This window comes from Haplochromis burtoni, unplaced genomic scaffold, assembly GCF_018398535.1.
Source record: "Haplochromis burtoni strain Fernald_Lab_line unplaced genomic scaffold, NCSU_Asbu1 Contig_16, whole genome shotgun sequence".
NCBI lineage: Eukaryota > Metazoa > Chordata > Actinopteri > Cichliformes > Cichlidae > Haplochromis > Haplochromis burtoni.
In genome coordinates, this window is record NW_024582377.1 from 3,720,666 (window position 1) to 3,739,870 (window position 19,205).

General features: G+C 39.7%; 3 protein-coding genes across 9 annotated transcripts in view; all 3 read right to left on the bottom strand.

Moving 5' to 3' along the window:
* The window catches only part of LOC102296533 (pleckstrin homology domain-containing family G member 3), a 30,188-nt gene extending 25,297 nt beyond the window's left edge, over positions 1 to 4,891 (bottom strand). For 3 of the 6 annotated variants that reach the window (XM_014331993.2, XM_042218267.1, XM_014331990.2), the window contains exon 1: positions 4,647 to 4,891. The gene's annotated coding sequence lies outside the window, so the exon portion shown is untranslated. The remainder of the gene's footprint in view (positions 1 to 4,646) is intronic. The other 3 variants (XM_042218269.1, XM_014331992.2, XM_014331991.2) reach the window with 2 other exon arrangements.
* A 3,901-nt stretch (positions 4,892 to 8,792) lies between these two features.
* spint1a (serine peptidase inhibitor, Kunitz type 1 a) lies at positions 8,793 to 18,506 on the bottom strand. Of its 2 annotated transcripts, none has more exons than XM_005916949.2 (10): positions 17,836 to 18,506; positions 17,212 to 17,369; positions 16,926 to 17,067; positions 14,356 to 14,523; positions 13,119 to 13,160; positions 12,529 to 12,657; positions 12,366 to 12,416; positions 12,075 to 12,245; positions 10,543 to 10,605; positions 8,793 to 10,341 (listed from the first exon to the last, which is right to left on the bottom strand). In XM_005916949.2, the coding sequence occupies exons 1-10, from the start codon at positions 18,242 to 18,244 to the stop codon at positions 10,157 to 10,159; spliced, it is 1,518 nt and encodes a 505-aa protein (XP_005917011.1). In that variant the 5' UTR covers positions 18,245 to 18,506; the 3' UTR covers positions 8,793 to 10,156. The 2 variants fall into 2 exon arrangements, with proteins under 2 accessions (XP_005917011.1, XP_005917010.1); XM_005916948.2 differs by having other exon boundaries at positions 12,529 to 12,660.
* A 54-nt stretch (positions 18,507 to 18,560) lies between these two features.
* zfyve19 (zinc finger, FYVE domain containing 19) overlaps positions 18,561 to 19,205 on the bottom strand; it is a 15,184-nt gene continuing 14,539 nt past the window's right edge. Inside the window, exon 12 of the mRNA XM_042218272.1 lies at positions 18,561 to 18,655. The gene's annotated coding sequence lies outside the window, so the exon portion shown is untranslated. The remainder of the gene's footprint in view (positions 18,656 to 19,205) is intronic.

Here is a 19,205-nt window from a genome sequence, read left to right on the forward strand (position 1 = left end):
TGTCTAGTGAGATTACAGGTTCTCCCTTGGTGGTAAATATTTGTCCTTTATCCCTTATGCCAGGCTGCTGTGTTCTTAATAATGAGCCATGTCCTTTCCAGAGTCACTGTGCTGCCAGTTTCTCACATCGCTGCCTCTCGGTCTCCTTACAGCAAATTAACACGGTGCATGAGAACTTGTCTCTCTGTGATTCCTGGTGAGCCTCCGGCCTTTTAAGCATCACATTCTTGGTCCAGCTAGATCAGAGGAATAGGAATTCTTTGGGGATTAGGATGGGCATTGTTCGTAGTTCATCTGCTGGCCACTGTGCAGAGTTGACAGCCAAGCCAGCCGAGGCCAAACGGAGCCCGCTGCCAGGAGGTTCACCAATTAAGATGTGCAGGAATGTAAAAAGAAAAGTCACTGAGCTCGATCTATTAAGATCACTGCCACATTGTGGGGTCCCTGCAACCACTGGCTGGCATAAAGTAAAGACTGTTTGGGACCCCCCCCAAAAAAGCCACAACAAAAATTATGACACATAATTCTTATTATTATTTAAGAATCCCAGAATGAACTAGGACAAGTATGTAATGAGAAAAAAAAATCCTCCTTTAAAAAGTTAAATGTAGGTTTTGTTTTACGTTTACTTAATTACCTAAAGATATCCTGTGCAGTGTTGCACCACTGGTAGCACTTTTACACAATGTCTTTTGCAATGGCAGGAAAACACAGATGCAAGAATGCATGCACACAGTACACGATAAAGACTAATGCATGGCTTTAAAATATCTCATTAATTTACACCATGTAGGTTCTGCAACAAAAGGTAAGAAAACTGTAGCTAGCAAGTACAGATGTAAATGCATTCTGAAATTAACAAGCAACACCAGTTTATTGTTAACATAAAATGATTAAAATGAATATTTCAATAAAACACTGTAAAAATACTTAATATAATTATTTTTAATATTCCTGAGATAAGAAAGTGACATCCAACCAACATATGAGTTCTATTGTGTTGCCTTGCACAACTGGTATCAAACGCTGCAAAAACTCAATAAATTTGACCTTTGACTAAGCTCGGCCAATTGATTTTCAAGTGCTGGGTTAATATACAAAAACGCAGTACTGATGCTGAGAAACAGGCTTTGAACTTTTCCCATTGACCAGTGAACTAATAAAATCCTCTGATAATCCCACCTACTATGACCTCTGAGCTAACCTTGCCAAATGACCAGACCAAAACTATGTTAATCTGTCTTTTGTCAATCAGAGGCTAGACTGGGAATAATGGGCTCAAACCTAGATACAGTGCAGACGTCTGGGTCTTAAAAATGTCTTATCAAAGGCTGCTTGTAGCTGTAGAACAGTGGCTTGGGATTGTAAGTTTTAAGATGCCTAACAGGACACTGTAACTTAATCTTAGAACATCTGGACAGCATCATCAATTGGAACTCATTAACTTTTACCTACATTAGCTGACATATGGCAAATCCTTGTTTTCCTAGGGAGGGACAGTGGACAAACTTTGAGTCTTAACAAAAACATGAAACACACGCCCAACATTCATGCCAAACTGACCACCTGTGCTTGAACTAGTTGTCATTTCACACAAATTGAGAACATTTGGTTCCCACAGCTGATGACTGCCCTAACCGCAGCATGAACCTCCCATATGGGAATTTGCAACTTGCCCCTTAATTGAAGACAGATGCCACAAGAGCCAGGCTGACAGTTATTAAAAGAAAAACCTGCAATGGATCATTTCTTTAGACCAGCTGATAAACTGGTCTGAAGAAATGTTCCTCTAAACGGCAGCTTTACAGTGATCCGTATGATCGGAAGCAAGAACCCAAATTCCTTTCTTTAAGCAAACAAACTGACATTTAAGGGGAACAGATGCTGGCAAACATGCAGTACTTGTGCAACTAAATAGGAAATGTCATCAGCACGGTCTGAAAACACGCAGACAAATGTGTACCTTGAATCAACATCTCTGGTTTGATATGTTATAGGAAAGTCCCCAGGGGCTGATAGCGATCTATCTGGAGCTTTTTTTTTTTTTTAAATCATTGACCGTTCATGGATGTTATGTGGAAGTGAGACTGAAGAACATGTCTACAGAGGAAATCAGAGAAAAACAATACTTCTCCTCTTGGGGATATGTGCCACTTTCTCCGTCTCTCCAGGCATATACAAGGAAGATGACATCATACTGCCAACTATTTGATTGCATCTGCTTTTAAAACACTCCCCAAAGAAAGCTTCCATGCACAGGTTGTCCTACTACCAAATGATGACGCACAAGTCGGATTCAGAATGAAAAAAGGGACCTTAATGGAGCTTTTGTGAGACAATTAACAACACAAATTAATTTCCCATGGTGCAGAACAAGTTGATGGGAGGAGGAACTATAAATAGAGAATTCTTGCAGTACTTCTCTTTTGCATCACGGTGAACAAAACGTGTACCCAAACACGGGCCACGGGAAAGTGAAAATATGACAAGTTCCCCTCGGGATGTCTTTACTCAGTCACGGTGGGGTGGATTTTCTTTATTTCTTCATCATCAGGCAGGACGGATGTTTACGCTCAGAACGAATAAAAATCTGACCTGGAACGGCCCGGGATTCTATGAGGTAACCGAGACAGACTCTTTATTATTCCAGCATGGGTGCCATATTTATCTAGCACGACCTCTCTTACCCAGTCCATCCTTGTAGAAAATACCGCTTGAAAAATAGCCTTTATGTGAGTGCCCCCTTTCCCACATTATTTCTGCAGTTTGCCCCCCTGACACACAGGCTTTAAGACTTTTAAGACCAGCTTTTCATTCACCGGAGAAAACAATACACCCCAATGGTCGCTGTTTGTCTCAATCAAACCCACAACCTTTACAAAAAGACGCTGCCCTAACCTTCCCCCAGCCTCTTACTTTTAACTCTGTTGCATTTGTGAGCGTGAGGCTTAAGTGAGGTGATAAGTGACCCATCTCAATGAACACCCACAGAGTTGTGCCCATATGGTCTGCGTACAATTTAGCAAAAATAGCAAAAATAATGGGAGAATAATTGTTTCCCAATGTGGTGGAAAAGGAGAATGAGCGATTTCCACTTCCCCACCTGAGACCTATAACTGTAGAATGCATACCTGGCGTGCGAGGCTGGAAACGGCCAGCTTAATGTGCAAATGAGAAGTGAAGACTTCAAGTTCTGTAAAATTATAAACGGTAGACAACCAGAGGGAAGGCAGTCCTCCATAATGTCCTGCAGTGTTTGGAAGGGAGAGGACCAGACTGAGGAGTAAAATTAGACAAGTCTTCAAATAGAACTGCAGTGTGCACGTTTAAAGGTACATTACACTTCTTTTGCAAGCCAAATGGTCCATTGGGCCTTCTTGAAGGCTTGTCAGTACTGCAACGACAACCTCCCTTGGGTGTCTAGAATACCAAATCTCTTGTGGCACTCAAGTCTCCCCTTTCAAGTAAACACAATGCTGTCTCTGTTTAAAGACAACTTTTAATTCTTGCAGTCTAATCTAAGCTGAAATTTAGAGGGGAAAAAAGGAGCTAAGGCAATTCAGGACAATATAAAAAATGCTAAGAACAGCATCAAATGAGCAACGAATGGCTAAATAATAAAGATGGGGATTTCTGAGACTCTCAAAAGAAAGAATAAGGCCTCTATATAGATGAATCCAGCCTTGGATCTGCAGCTCTGGTAATTTTATCACAGCTGCAGCATACCGAGACTCTGGTACAAGGATTTAGAGGCCAACTCTGAGATCCAAGACACACTTGGGCAGTTTCCTGTCTGGACCACCTTAAAGGGGGAGTGCTGTTCATCGCACTGAGGCAACATTTAAGTGGAATAAAGTTGCTTCGTTATTGTCTGAAAGGTCAAGTGAGGTCAAAGAGGCAGAAGATTGAACTTTTCAGCGGTAATTGATTGATTTTTGCCCCATTCTTATTCTTCAGCAGCTGGTGGGGACGAGTCATTAAACTACCATTTAAAACTTCCCTGTGTCTCTCTGGGGCGCTCATTAGAAGAAACAATTAGGATGGTTGGGGCCAAGTATGCGCTCTGTAGGGGTGGAAATTGGATGCGAGGAAAGAGGAAACGGCAAGTGATTCAGCTGCAGAGGGAGGACTCGTTTTTCTCACAGGATAAGCGTGGTAAAGTGGAAAATGTCTGTAATGAGAAAAAAAAGACAGACTGTAGCAGCTGACCAAAGTTCATTGAACGGAGAGGGTTTTGCGTCAAAGACAAACAGAACTTATCTGACTGAAACTCGTGCCCACCTCAGGTCCTGTGAAATTATATTGAACAGAAACTGCAATTCATGTAAAGTTATAGACGAAGAGGTTCTTGATAAGAAACGCGTTACGAGTAACCAACTCCACAGCTCATCTCTGTCATAATATACACGGAGAACAGATTGGCATGCAGATGTTTTGTAACGCTCTGGCGGTTTCGGTCATTTGTCTTTACTGAAACTGGATAACTGAGTATTTGTCAGCTCGAGACGTGCTTCACAAAGACAATTACTTTATTATTTTACCCTCTGCAACCACCGAACAATAAAAGAAACCACGCAGTGTGTCCTTCCAAAGCTAACGTTAAGTTAGCTAAGATTTGGTGAAGTTATCAAAAGTAGCCCACGTACCGAATTCGCCAACTTCTCTCCTTCCAGCGACTACAATCCTCAGTAAACCCCTTTTTCTTCTGTGGTTTCTGGCTGAAAATATCAGGTTAATCCGTTAGTTTCGTCTCTTCACATGGTACATGCAGCTCAGACACACACATCCCAACTGCAGGTTATCAGCTCGTACTGCGTCCGAGAACTAAACGGCTGCATCTTTGAAGAACTGCAAAGAACTGATGGCGCTTTCAATGTCTATCGGAAATGGCGCTTATGGGTCCATGCCACCCCACTAATTGTAAGTCAGCATGGCTTAGGATGCTGATTGCATTACACCCCCTGCTATTTTACCTTTAAACAGGATTAACAGTGTATGTCGCAGAATAACTGCTGTTTTTATGGGGTGTAGTTTACTTCGTTGTTTTAATTCACAATTGTAACTCACTAACAACAATCAAAACAGACGTAGCAGAATAGCTCAAAGTGAAAAAAATTGCTTATATAGAAGTCCGTCTCTCGAGTATTCGACAACAAACAAGACAGGCGTGCCTCCAGAATATTTTCATTGCGGTGGTTATGTGGAGGTGACTAAAAATATTGCGGCGGCACACCAAACACAGAATTTCCAGTTTTATTATGCTGTTGTCAAATATCAGTTACTTGAAAAATATGGCAAACAAGAATGAAAGAAAAATAATTATATGCCTAGTTAATTTCCTAATATTAAAGTTAAAGTTGATATCACTGAAAATAATTATAATTATTAAAATTATTATCAACATAGGACAGTCTTGGCAGACAACCCCCCACCCACACACACACACACACCACCACCACCAGTGGGCCCCCCGACGGTGGCGCCCCTGAAACAAGGAGCGCATGAAGTGTACATACCCAGAAGACGTAATATTTACGAGGGGGACGCGAACGCAGCACAGGAACGCCTGTTTTTGACATGCTGTAATGCTTGGTGGGTGTCAGATGTGTTCCCACATAAAGACATCTGGACTACATAGTATATATGTTTCTTTAAACAAAATGTTGGGTCCTTTAACAATAAATAAACAAATAAATATATAAAATCATCTTTACTCCCACCCACGGAATATGTATGCAAAGCAAAAGCTTGAGAAAGACATTGTAGCCTACCCCCGCCTATAACTTTTACGAGGGTCAGGTCATCTGAAATGGGGATTTCACAAAAGATGGTGTCAGTGAGTGTATTGGGTGGGTGCTAATTTATGTGCGCTATTGCTTTGCGCGACCCCCTCTCTCCTGTCCTCCTGAAAATAATGTCACCATCACCGCAGAAGGCTGGAGACAGCATGCTTTCCACTTTACAGAAGGAGTCAACACGATGGGAAAAGTCAGCTTTTACTGTCCCACACACCTTAATTAACTTAATGAACTTGACATACTCCCACCCATCTACAAAACGTGGCTGAAATTGGTTGAATTGGTGATTTTAAAGTTAAAAATTAGAAAGGCCAATATCGCCATCTGCTGGGAGCTTGTTATAAATCATTGTCAAAGGAGCTTGCAAAGAAAAGCGTCTGGACTTCTTTAAGTTGCTTGAAGACGTTTCACCTCTCATCCGAGAAGCTTCTTCAGTTCTAAGGTCAAATGGTGGAGAGTCCCAGATATAAACCTAGTGGGAGTGACCCCCCACAGAGGGACAAAAGGACCCCTGATGATCCTCTAATCACCTGAGCCAAGGTGTGAAATTGGGTGCGGGCCCCAATCAGCCAGAGTTTCAGGTGGGTTCATTGTGAAACCTGGCCTCACCTTGTCATGCGAATTCCTGAGGTCAGATGGCCCAGGATGTGAGTGGGCGTTAAGGCGTCTGGGAAGGGATCTCAAAACTGGATTATAGATGGCAGAGAGTTGGTGTCGTAAACCCCGCCTCTGTTCAAAGATGGTCGCTCACAGTGGACATAGATGGCTTCTTTCACTCCTCTTTCAAACCATCTGTCCTCTCTGTCCAAAATGTGAACATTGGCATCCTCGAAAGAGTGTCCTTTATCCTTAAGATGCAGATGGACAGCTGAGTCTTGTCCTGTGGAGGTGGCTCTTCTGTGTTTAGAGGATCATCAGGGGTCCTTTTGTCCCTCTGTGGGGGGAAACTCCCACTAGGTTTATATCTGGGACTCTCCACCATTTGACCTTAGAACTGAAGAAGCTTCTCGGATGAGAGGTGAAACGTCTTCAAGCAACTTAAAGAAGTCCAGACGCTTTTCTTTGCAAGCTCCTTTGACTACGATGACCTGGATGACTGAGAACCTTCACAGACGTTATAAATCATTGCATCGGCTTCTAACAGTGACCAGATAACTACAAGCTACCTATGGGGCAGTGAAAACTGAATGTGTGTCATTTACCATTCACTCTCTCACTCACTCACACACTCACTCACACACTCACACACAGTCTCTCACACACACACACACACACACACACACGGATTATAAAAGGAAGATGAATCTTGTTTTAATTATCTCGTTTAATGGCATATTAATAGTCTTGCAAATAAGTGATTTCAGTATTTCAGACAGAGCAGGCAATTATAGCATGTTTCATTAAGGATACATCCAAAGATGGTAGAATTTTAAACATTTTTAGCCAAATGACAGGCACATAAATTAGTCCTTTCTTTATATTTTGTTCCAAAAAAGTCAGACTTTCACTTATTTTTTAAAGTGCTTTTGAACAATAGTTCTCCAAGCTTTCTGATGGGCTTTCAAAGTTTTTCTTTGGATGCATCCAGCAACGTACACGGCACTAGTGATGGGATTCTGGCTCTTTCTAGAAAACCGGCTCTTTTGGCTCAGCTCACTAAAAAGAGATGGTGGAAATGGTTCCAGATTTTGCGTCTTTTCTTGGTGTTACTCATTTTCTTTGCTATACCTTTCTAATGTGACGATGTTGTCGCTTGTTGTTGCCCCTGGCTCTCTTTCTCGCTCCCTCCTGCTCTGTTCCTGTGCTACTGATGGTACCTGAGAGATGCATCCAGCACTTCAGTTGACCCAGTCTCCATTTCAGCCAGTGGTGTTGCAGTTCACGCTGTGTTGAATAATACAGTTGGGCATACCAAATATTCACTTTCAAACGTGTTAGAATTGTACAAACTCTGTTTTTCCCCTTAGTTACTTACTATAGTTCCATGTATGGATATTTCAACAAATTGCTGCATCTATTTCCCATTTCCCTAGGGAAATATCACAAAATGAGGGGTGGTTCAAAACCTTTGCACAGCAACGTACCGTACTGTGCAAAACTGAAAATAATATTCTCACTTAATTTGCTTTGTGATGGTTTTGATCCTATTCACAGAAATTTGTAGAGCCTGTGACTTTATGGTGAGTTACAAGTTTCCCTGTTGGGCAATAAAAGCCTTATTTTTATAAAAATGCTCTGCAGTCCTTCATAAAGACAGACAACTGGTCACCCTGGTCAGTATATAAATTGCCTATGATGCGTTGTTTAAAAACAGTATAAGATTTGAACATTTTATTTGAAATAAACTGACATGATCACTTAGATCTCATTGCGCTCACCTCACAGGTTTCAGCACTTCTTCTTTCAACTAGCAGATCACCTAGAAGCCAGCAGAGGTCAGCAGAAAGATAAACCACCTCCACTTTGCATAGCCTTATGTGCTAACCCTATATCTGAACACAAAATTAGGTTATCAGGACTTAAAATTTTATATCTTGTAAATAAATGACAATAATCATATTAATATCACTTCCTATCCAGAACTTTACAAGCGTATCTGTGCGCTGTGAATACTCATTTACATGTTTTATTTTTGGTTTGTTATTTTTAATAAATTAGCAAGAATTTCTAGCATTTTTTTCTTTCCATTTTGGTGTGTTGTGCATTGAAGAGGTGAAAAATGAATAGAGTCCATTTTGGAATGACATTGGTAAAATGTTGAACCCATGTCATTAGTTTCCCGATGTGCCATTATATCACATTTTATGTTGTTAAAGTGTGGAGAAAGTGTTGCATCATGCCAGTGAATTTGACAGGATGTGGTTCATTTTCTGAAACTGCTTAAACAGACGTTAGCCGAAGTGGTTTGACTCATTTCGGCCTCAATCATTGCTAATGTGAGCCAAGTCGTGCAAAGTATAGACCAGACAAGTAACCAAACACAACAAAAATACATTTGCACCTAAACCCAAAACAGCAAAAGCATATTTAATGCTCTTCAAAATGTCTACAGTCTAGGCTACATTGTGATATTACTGTACAGATTTCAACAACTCAGGTACTTTTATAAGGTTTATAAACTGACCTGTGACTTTTAACCACCTGAACGTAAGACAAAAACTTATTTAACAAATAACTCCACACACAGTCACCAGGAAGTGTGTCATGCTCTCCAAGGGTGTCTTAGAAAGCTAGTGTGTATTACCACAAACACATACCTGAAGATACACACGCAGAGCCCAGATAAGCAAAATGGTAAATGTATAAAAACCAATAAAAGATCTAATCATAAAGTATATTAAAAAAAAAATCTAATTTATTAATCATCCCAGCTGCACATGCACAGACAGGCAGCGGCGTCAGAAGTCTGAAATACTAATTTCACTAACAAAAACAAACAAATCAAAGCGTGCGGCACATTACACAAGACAGTGTTGCAAGAGCTGACTAAATGAAAACTGAAACGTGTTCAAACGAGACAGCCGATGCGTTTTGCATGACAAAGATTTCTCAAATAAAAGTGAGTTAATATTTTTATTAAGGAAGAACATCACGATCCAGCAAATATGTACATTTTATGCTGAATAATTAACTGCAAGTGTATTTTTTAAAGTGTGAATAAGGAATTTATAATATATGATGCTTGTTCTAAAAACAAATATTTAAAAATGATCAACCCAGAAACTTCAGGGTAAAGCGTTACCTTCTGAAATTCTAAGAATATTTATAGCGTTAACTATTCATATGAAATCCATGGGAGTATGTAACAATAGTTTGTAAAACACAATACAAAGAAAATTGGACAGAGTAAAGAAGGCGGCATTAAAGCAACCGCAGTGGCAGTTATGTAATGTCAGTGGCGTTAAAACATCACTCACATTACATAACCGCAAAATTTCCCAGATTTCAGTTGTAAAAAAACAAAACAAAATCAAGAACATTACTTTGTAGAAAGAGGCCAGTTTGGGCCTGATAAGAATGTAGACTTTAGTAATTTAACTGTCCACACGGAGCTATAACATAATTTAATGCAACGATGAACATGTAGAGAACCTTTTTTGGGGGGGTATGGTTAAAATTGATCATGTCCTGTGGAAATCTACTTTCAAAGAATTAAAAATACTTTCCTATCAGCCTGCACAAACTGCTATCAAACAACTCAAAAAAAAATAAAATCAAAAAAAATCAAAAAAATCAAATGAAACCTTACATTTCATCACTGATGACGTCCAAGACATCCTTGGCTGTACATTACCTTTAAAAACATACATCTCCAACTCGCAACCTTAACCAAACACCAGCCTTTCTTTTCTCATCGATCAGATGGGTTTGGTGGTGCTGTTGTAGACCAGAGCGTCTCTGCTCGGCTCCATCGTGGTGTACGTTGCATTACTGGCAGGCAGACGACGGTGCTGGGACTTCCTTCCCTTTAGGAAGTGGTACACCAGGATGGCTAGAACGATGACAATAGCCACACCCAACACGATAGCTAACGCTAAAATGGCTGTTAAAATGAATTAAAATAAGCATTACAATTACAGACAATTACAGCATTACATTTTTGGTCATATAAGATCTGAGCTTGAAAAGAGGGTGAAGAGTAATGCTCTTGATGTAAAAGTGGTAGGATGGGTATTTAAACCTCAACTGGCAAGAAATTATTTTCCTTTGGTACAGGCATAAATAAAAATAAAGGGTAATATACCTGTTTGGCTGTCACTCTCACTGGTTTCGCTCTCTTGTCTTTCTCTTAAATATACATCATTTTCTGAAAAACAAAAAGCGGTATGTCATAAAAAAAAAAGAAAAAAAAAAAAGAGTTCCTTTAATATTAAAAACAATCTTTTAGAGGAAAGAGCAGGTGTAAAACCACTGCTGAAGTTGGAAATTGTTGGTAAACTCTTGAAATTGTAACACAAGTTAGTAAAGGAGTTCTGAAGTGTGAAGCATATAGATCCAAACCTATTTATAATACCCCAAATGCCACATAAACACTAACAAATAACTATCAATTTCAATCAAAAATTCATTCATTTAAACCAGGGATGTTAGTCATTTTCAATCGTGGGCCACATACAGCCCACTTTGATCTCAGTGGGCTAGACCTGACCAGCGAAACTATGTGAAATTACAGGTTCTGATATTTTATTGCCCTGATTGTCTTGTAATTAAAAAAAAAAGTTTTCTGTAAACTTGTTCACATAAAATGTCATTTTTATTTTTCTGTGAAATCGCTGTAAAAACAAACAAACAAACAAACAAACAAACAAACAAACAAACAAACAAAAAAACCTCAGGGGTGTCGTTACAGGGCCAATTTTGGCCCCCGGACCATATGCTTGACACCACTGATCTAAACAGTAAAACCAAGCAACCTGTTACTCTTTAGCATGAAGCAATGATGGAAATAACTTAATATTAACTTGCAGATTTCCTTTGGCCAAACACTTTGACAGTATAGACAGAATGAATTACATTTTACTGCTTCTCTGTATGTTAGCATCTTTTTACTAATCTGGCAACGAGCTAATATTTGTGTGTCACCGTGCGACTCGGCTATAATTCATACGGTTCATGAGTCTCATTCAGCCGTATTCAAATTATGTGCAATAATGCATGGCCCAAGGTTTCAGTATTGGTTATCATCACCTCCAGCAATAAATGCATAAACATTTTTTGGACCATATGGTAACGCCAGTTTGTCATTATACAAACAGTTCCATATTTACAGACCCAACAATCATGTAGCAGAGTTGGCATTTAGTTGTTTTCACCTGAAACAATATTTAGTTGGCCTTTTTCCTCACCAAATGATCACTAGCTAGTTGTTGGCACCAGCTGGGCAATAATATACAGGAAGTTTATCAGGGCTTTTTATGGTCCACAAAGGCTCAACGGTGAGATAAAAGATAACGCGAGGTCCACTGTGGAGCTGGCTTCTATCTTTTGTGGGTTCGTGGTAGAATTTAATTGATAAAGAAGCTAAACCTACTGGAAAATAATTCATTTACAGTTCACCTTGTTTACAGTTCATTGTGAGAGCTGTGAACTGCTCCATCAGAACAGGTGTGAAATGTCACATGGGCACCTCTAACAAAGGCGCCCAAACTAAACCCGAGGAAAACAAAGAACCATTTAAACTCATGTAGCATAAAAATGGCATGAATAGGAAATTGTACTATCATATATGAAGTCTGGGATTATGTGTACTATAAATATATAAAAATAAAACCCTACCTGTGACACCACGGCAATAGTCTTGACAGGCCTCCTCATTCTCAAACTTGTTATCATTTCCTCCGCAGCCACCGTAGTTGAAGCGCAAACACTTCCGTTCGATGGGTTGGTAGTACCACTTAGTCATACTGTCCCTGCAGTCTCCTGGGTCGGGAGTTTCTGTGCAGTGTGCTGTGAATTTCAATAAACCACCACTAAGGTTACATAGATAATACCAGCCTGTGCTACATTTAGAAATAGCTAATTATATAACAAATAAACTCTAGAGAATGGCTTAGAAGCTCCAATCACCTTTTTTTATATTGACTGGAATCTGCCGCAGAATCTCAAAGTTCTTTTTCACTGACGACCACACAGGAGACAACACCAGTTAGCATGACTTTCAAGAAACATTTTATCAGAGTGCTATCAAAGCTCCATTTGTCATCCCACAAGCCCGTTAGTTATTGCTCACACTCGTCGCAGTTCTGCTCATCAGAGCCGTCGGTACACTGTGGTGTTGAGTCACACTCAAGTGCAGGATCCAAACAGCAACCATTAGCACAGGTGAATTGTGTCACATTACACGGAGCACCACACTTTTCTGCTGTGACACACAAACATAAGGGAAAGTGTCATTTGTACTGCTCTATGGCCTCGCTACATATGTGCCCTAGATAACTAATTATATCCAATAGCTAATGAACCATCAGACAACTATCACCTAGAGTTGCGGTGAACTTAGCAGTCAGGCCATAAATTTACATAGTTTTGGTTGTGAGAACAGGTTTTTGTCAAATGGCCAGAAACACAGCTTCAAGGGAATTCTGATGGTGTTTCGTAATTGTGTAAATATGAAACTATGTGTCAGTACAAATACATTTGTAAAAGTAAATAAATCACTTTTACATGTTAGCCAGTCCCTCATTAGGAACCATTCAGTTTGGCATCAGAGACTGTGAGAGCAACACTGAGGTGACCAAGAAAAACATACAGAGTAGAAAAAGTAGACATGCATTTCCAGTTGTGCACATGAGGCTTCTAGTCTTTTGTTCCGTGACCTACCTTGATTTTTATGAATTGGTAAACCTCTACCAGATCCTTTTACTGAAAGAAATAAAACAAAAGGAGATTATGATTAAATGAAAATGATTTGTTAATTTATTTATTTTTTTACCAGGGAGTAAGCTACAGAAAGACGTTAGTATTGAGATTTTCCTCAAATAAAAAGGGGTTTGATAATATTAAGGAGAAGAAATGTTCATTTCTTTTAATTACAAACTATCAGTGAAGCCATAAAAAAAGAAGTAAAATCTTAAAAACAATTATTACAGTGGAATTGAAACAAAAGTACAGTTAATTCCCATCTTAAATTTGAGTAGATTTAAATCCAGACCGAAACAACTGTATCTGAGAATCTTGGAGAATTACACCGAGCTTTTAGATCAGGTCACTGACGTGTCCTGACGGTGACATTTCACCTCTTCAGGCAGAAAGATGACAACTTTCAGCAATAGTCTGCTATCTCAGAATCACTCAGCAGAGAGGCTGAGGAGGTATTTTGTCCCTTGGGCGATCAGACAGTATAACACCTGGGGGGATGTTTTCAATTTTTCAAATGTTTTTAAATAATCAATTAATATATTTTGTATTGTATTACTACTACTTCTATGTTTTCTGTTAATGCACCTGAGGAGACATTTACACCTACTCTGGAGAGCAGTCTTGATTTGTTGTGCAGAGATAAGTGTACATTTTCTTTACCATACAAAGGACTTTGCACTTATCCATTAGAATCGTGTTCACCGGCATTTTTTGGAACAAGCCTTGATATTGGCTTTGAAGTCTCTACTTGATTTTTCCTTTATTTAAAAAATAATAATAATAGTTCATCTTCACTTGCAGGCTCACGTGATTACCTCTCACAGCAGGAGCTATTTGGAGAATGAAACAAAGCCAAAGTCTCACAGCTCTGGGCTCTGTGTGCTCAAAGGGCTGAATCGCTGACACAGTTCTGTCTGTGCTGATGTAACTACTCAAACGAAAGCTTAGACCTGAACCTGACACTCAGTGGCAAAAACACTTGTTTTAAATTGAAGGGAATGCTCTAAAACAGGGCTTGAAAATGTAAAAGATGTATACCACGGCAAGCAGTTACAGTTTGTTCTCTATATATATATATCCTCTTATAATCTGTAATGTAAACACCTTCAGTGAATTGACACACACACATATTAATGATCTGGCAGTCATTTAAATGAAAAACAACAAACAGAAGAATAAAAGCATTGATCACAGGTACCTGAACCGTGGCAGGCCTTAACGCACTCGCCCTCAGTGAGATAGTTGTTAAGATTCTCCCTACAGCCCCCAAATAAGAACTCCTCACACTTTTCTTCGGCGCCATTGTAATGCCACCGAGGGAAAGAGCCACGACACGGTCCAGCCTTCTTCGGAGCCATACAGTGGTCTGATGGGACACAAAATAAAAAGGATTACCTTTGAATCACAGCTAACTTACTCCACCACACATTAAATTTCACTAGTAACTTCACAGCCTGTATGTGTTCACTTGAAAATATGAAACCTGTCAACAGCTTATCAAAAGGCCATTTCTTTGTGACTTTAAGAGGAAACAAATTATGCTTTTTCTCATTTTCAGTAATATAAATACTGCTAAGATCCTATTAAACACGGCCAGAGTTTCAAGCTATGAGCTCAGCGTGTGTGCAAGAAACCCCTGTGAGGCAAAAGGATTCAGGTTGTTCTAAACGCTCACTCTTCCCTCATGTATGTTTTATCACTCGGCTCTGGGTATGAGGACAGAAACCTCACACACCTGCTGTTCAAATATTATCTGTGTCAGGGGCAGCCAAATAAAGAAAGTTGGCTTAAAGGGCAATTAGCACCTTTCCCTTTAAGACCAAGCACTCGTGCTGATAAGTCAAACAGTGGATGAATCAAGATACTGCGCCAAGGCCCTGTGTTAAGATAAATAAGGATAATATGGGAATTTAATTCATCACAATGACTCTAAAAGAGTCCAACTTGAAAAGTAGCTGAAAAGAAATCGTAAAACAGATCCCCATTAACAAATATAAAGTGAGTCACTATTAGTCAATGCTTTAAATGTTAATCAGATGCATCAGATGACTTTCTGAAGCAAATTAACAATATGACACTTGCTTTAAGTCCATAATCCAATCTGATCAATCGTATGAGACAGCTGTCCTGTCTCATACGCGATACTTTATTTGATGAGATTTTCTTTGACGTGTGCTTCCTTGTTGTCTTGAGAGCAGACAGATAATTACTTATGAAACTGCCGTCCAGACAGAAAGAGGGAGCAGAAAAAAGAAGTGGAGAACAAAAGAGCTACAGATCATGCGAATGTGGTTAATGACACAAAAGATCATACAGATTCTTTTTACACTGGAAAAGGAAACGCAGCATTTGGAAGTATAAGCTGTACTTTAATTAGTAAGTTCTCATATTATTTCTTCATTCATGAATGGCAAGAATTGTCATGCAAGAGTCGCGGCACTGACACAAAGGCAAGTCTCAGCAACAATCACACATATTCCACAGAAAGCATTCCTGAACATTATTCAGCACTAAACCTGTTAATGGGTGACTGAACCAACTGCATGGTTAGAAATCTTTTCCTGTCCTTCACTATATAATCAACCAGCAGATGCAGAACTAAGCAAAAGACAACCCCCTATAGCGCACACGTATTTTTTAAAAACAACAGATTTTAAATGACTTAATTAGTACGGACACTGACATTTACGGACACTGACTTTTTGTTTGTGCCGCCTAAGCAGAAACCAGGCTGACAGGTTCTTCTGAGTTGGGGGAGGAGTGATGGTATCGGGGGAACAGTAAAAACCACACCGATTGAGATTGCTCACTTCCGTTTTCTCCAGAGAGCGTCATGTCGCCTTACTGTGGTATTTTACAACAGAAACGACCTGGATATTACTTCCCCTCACACAAAAGGAGAATATTAAACCAGTCGCTTGTGCTCCAAAGTTCATTTTCCTGCTACCAGCCCTCCTTCCCCAGAGTCTTAGAATTGGGTGTAATCCCTTTAAAACACAAGCTTTTATCCCTCTGTGTTCATGTTGTCATGTCACTCTGTCCACAGGAATGATTCTAGCATGTTGTGACATGTCTGCCAACATGGAAGGACTTCAAGGAGCAACTGAAAACAAGCTGCTTGGAAATGTTTAATATTCCAGGGTCAGGGTGATGCAACAGAAAATTAATTAATTAAAATAAATAATCCATATATTTACAAAATTATTTTTTTTTGGGAAATATCTGAATTAGGACGTCTTGACCCCATTAAAGAAAATGTCAACAAATACGATACGGAGGAAAACATGACTCATTACAACTGAAACTGAACCATAGCTCCTGCCAGTCTATCAAGTAATGAAACATATCGGCCAACTCCAAGCTGAGATGTAATTTCCAGCTTCGGACTGGCAGCGTGGTATTTATGTCATGAAGACTCTGATCTACAGGGTAAGGTTCTCTCTCCATTTAAAACTTAAAAACAGATACATGGACTGACGCTTAGATATCACTTTTCTGCTTCAGCATTCAAAGTGCTTTATACAGCAGCCTCAATAACAGAAATAAGCACCTTTGTTCTACACCTAACCCTTCTATCTAACCTTCCAACTGTGATCGTGCCAGAGGATACATACAGACTGGAGAAGTCAGGGATAGAACCACCAATCCTTCAAATAGTAGATTCCTTGCTCCACCTCGTGAGCCACAGCCACCACATAATTTAAATCCCAGTATGTTCAAATCATGCTGAAGGTTCAAACACCATCTTTTTTCAGACTAGATACTCACGCTCAGACTGCTCAGGAGTGAGGACGAGGACCTTAACTTCGGTTGAATCCGACTGGCCGATAGTATCCGTAACAGTCAGCTGGAACCTGTATTTCCCAGATGTCAGGTTGGAAACAACCATTTGGTCTTTAAATTGGATGTCCTGTAGGGCATATAAAGACAGTGTCTCACGTTTTATTTAGTGAAACAGCAGGTGGAATCAATACAGTTATAGCAGATATTCCTATAAATAAATGCCATCGTCTTAAAATAATGGTGGTAAACTCAGGTTTGTCACTCTCCTCACCTCATAGACAGCATATAGATATTCAGTGAGCATTTTCCACTTGTAGGACACAATCCCTTTGTCATCTCTGCTTTTCATACCATTCAGTACCAGGTTTTCATGAGGCTGGATCACCTGGCCCGGACCTCCATCGGCCACTGGACGACGGTCATCAGTATCTAGAGCGAAACCGTGAGATTAGTGGGAATCACATTTTGACCAGTTTTAACAGAAAATGTAAAAGAAATAAGCAACAAAACAAAAACAGTACAAGCAACTAAACAAGCTGAAGAGAGATGAACATGCTAACCCTTCCAGGCATGTAGGAACACGCAAAACTGAAGATTACTGCCATAGATATGAAGAACAAGATATGCTTGTTATCATTAAACAAAACAAAAAAAGGGTGAATCAAAACTAGTGGATTTAATTATCGGAGTGTACTAACAAATTTGGCAAATTCATGACCTTTAAGCATTTAAACAGGACACCCTCACAATGTCTGTTGTGAAGTTGGGTTCCTTAGAAAAAAGAAATGTCACTACTGGATGTTCCCACAGTTATAGTCCGTATGCATGTCAGATATTCACAAAGGCATAACTAACAACACTATGACAAATATTATTTTGTGAGTTTTGGCCTTACCTGGGTCGGGGTGATTAACATGATACCTGCTAAAAATGTTCTTGTGGATATAACTGTCGTATCCTTTCTTCCCAACAAAGTGGCAAACGTATTTCTGTTTGTACAGGCAATCAAAGAGAAAGCAGGAGCTGATCGTGCCTCCCTCCTCTCCCTCCTCCATGAAGGCGACATTGCACCTGGAATCTTTGCAGCAGGCTTGCACGCAGTCCTTGTGTCGATACAGTTTCGGCGACGAAATAAACGTCGCTCCGTCTTTCACAGATCCGTCGGCATCGAGCACAAAGTCATCCCGACCTTTCTCGAATTGGGCCAAGCATTCCTCACCAACCTGCTGACCAGCGGTGGTTACAACAAGTAACAAGAGCAGCAGCGCACACGCACCCGACCGTCCTTTAATTAATGAATACATTATTTTAAAATAAGAGTCCCACAATGGCAAATTGACGCAAATAAAATCCAGAAGTGAAAGTGAAATCGGTTCAATATATATATATATAAAAACAGCCACAGTTGGGAAAACTTATAACAAAAAACAACCTAAAAAGAGAGACCAGTTTAGGCCTCAAAGCTAAACAACACTTCTCCTGCTCGGCAGTCGACTCTGATTAAACTCTCGAGAAACTAACAACTTCCTGATATTCCACAAGACGTATCTGAGTGCTACCACACTGATCTGACGCTTTACGAGACTGAAACTCAGAAGAGATTAACCTGTTTGATGTCGGCAAAAACCACGGACTCAACGACATAGCCCAGGTGACTCACCTGAGATACAGGAAGTGAAATTCCACTCTTGAGCCGCGCCACTCCCTTCTCTCTCCTAACAAAACAGGGACAGAGGAGCGAGCGTGTGAGTGTAAAGCAGCACTGTAAACACCCGGGCGACACTCCAGTCAATCATTCAGTCCTCAACCTTTAGGGTTGATTTCAAGTTACATTAGTAGATAATATCTAATAAAATAATATCAGTCAGCAATAAAACAACTAAACAAAACACACGTATTTATTTTAACGCTATACAAACGGCTGTTTTATTTTTAAAAATGAATTAGTAAATGAGATAAATCTAAAAATCCGTCAGATAAACCAGTCGTGGGCAACAAGAGAAAATACAAATATTAAAATGAATGAATATAGAAAAATACTATTAAATCTTCTTTCATAGTAATCAGAAATGTAAAGCGAAAACCAACAATAAGATCTTGAGAACTCTGCGTGCCACCAGTTTTAACGTGCATGCGCACTGAAGTCTCTCGATCTGCATTGAGGGGATTAACGCTATCTATCTATCTATCTATCTATCTATCTATCTATCTATCTATCTATCTATCTATCTATCTATCTATCTATCTATCTATCTATCTATCTAT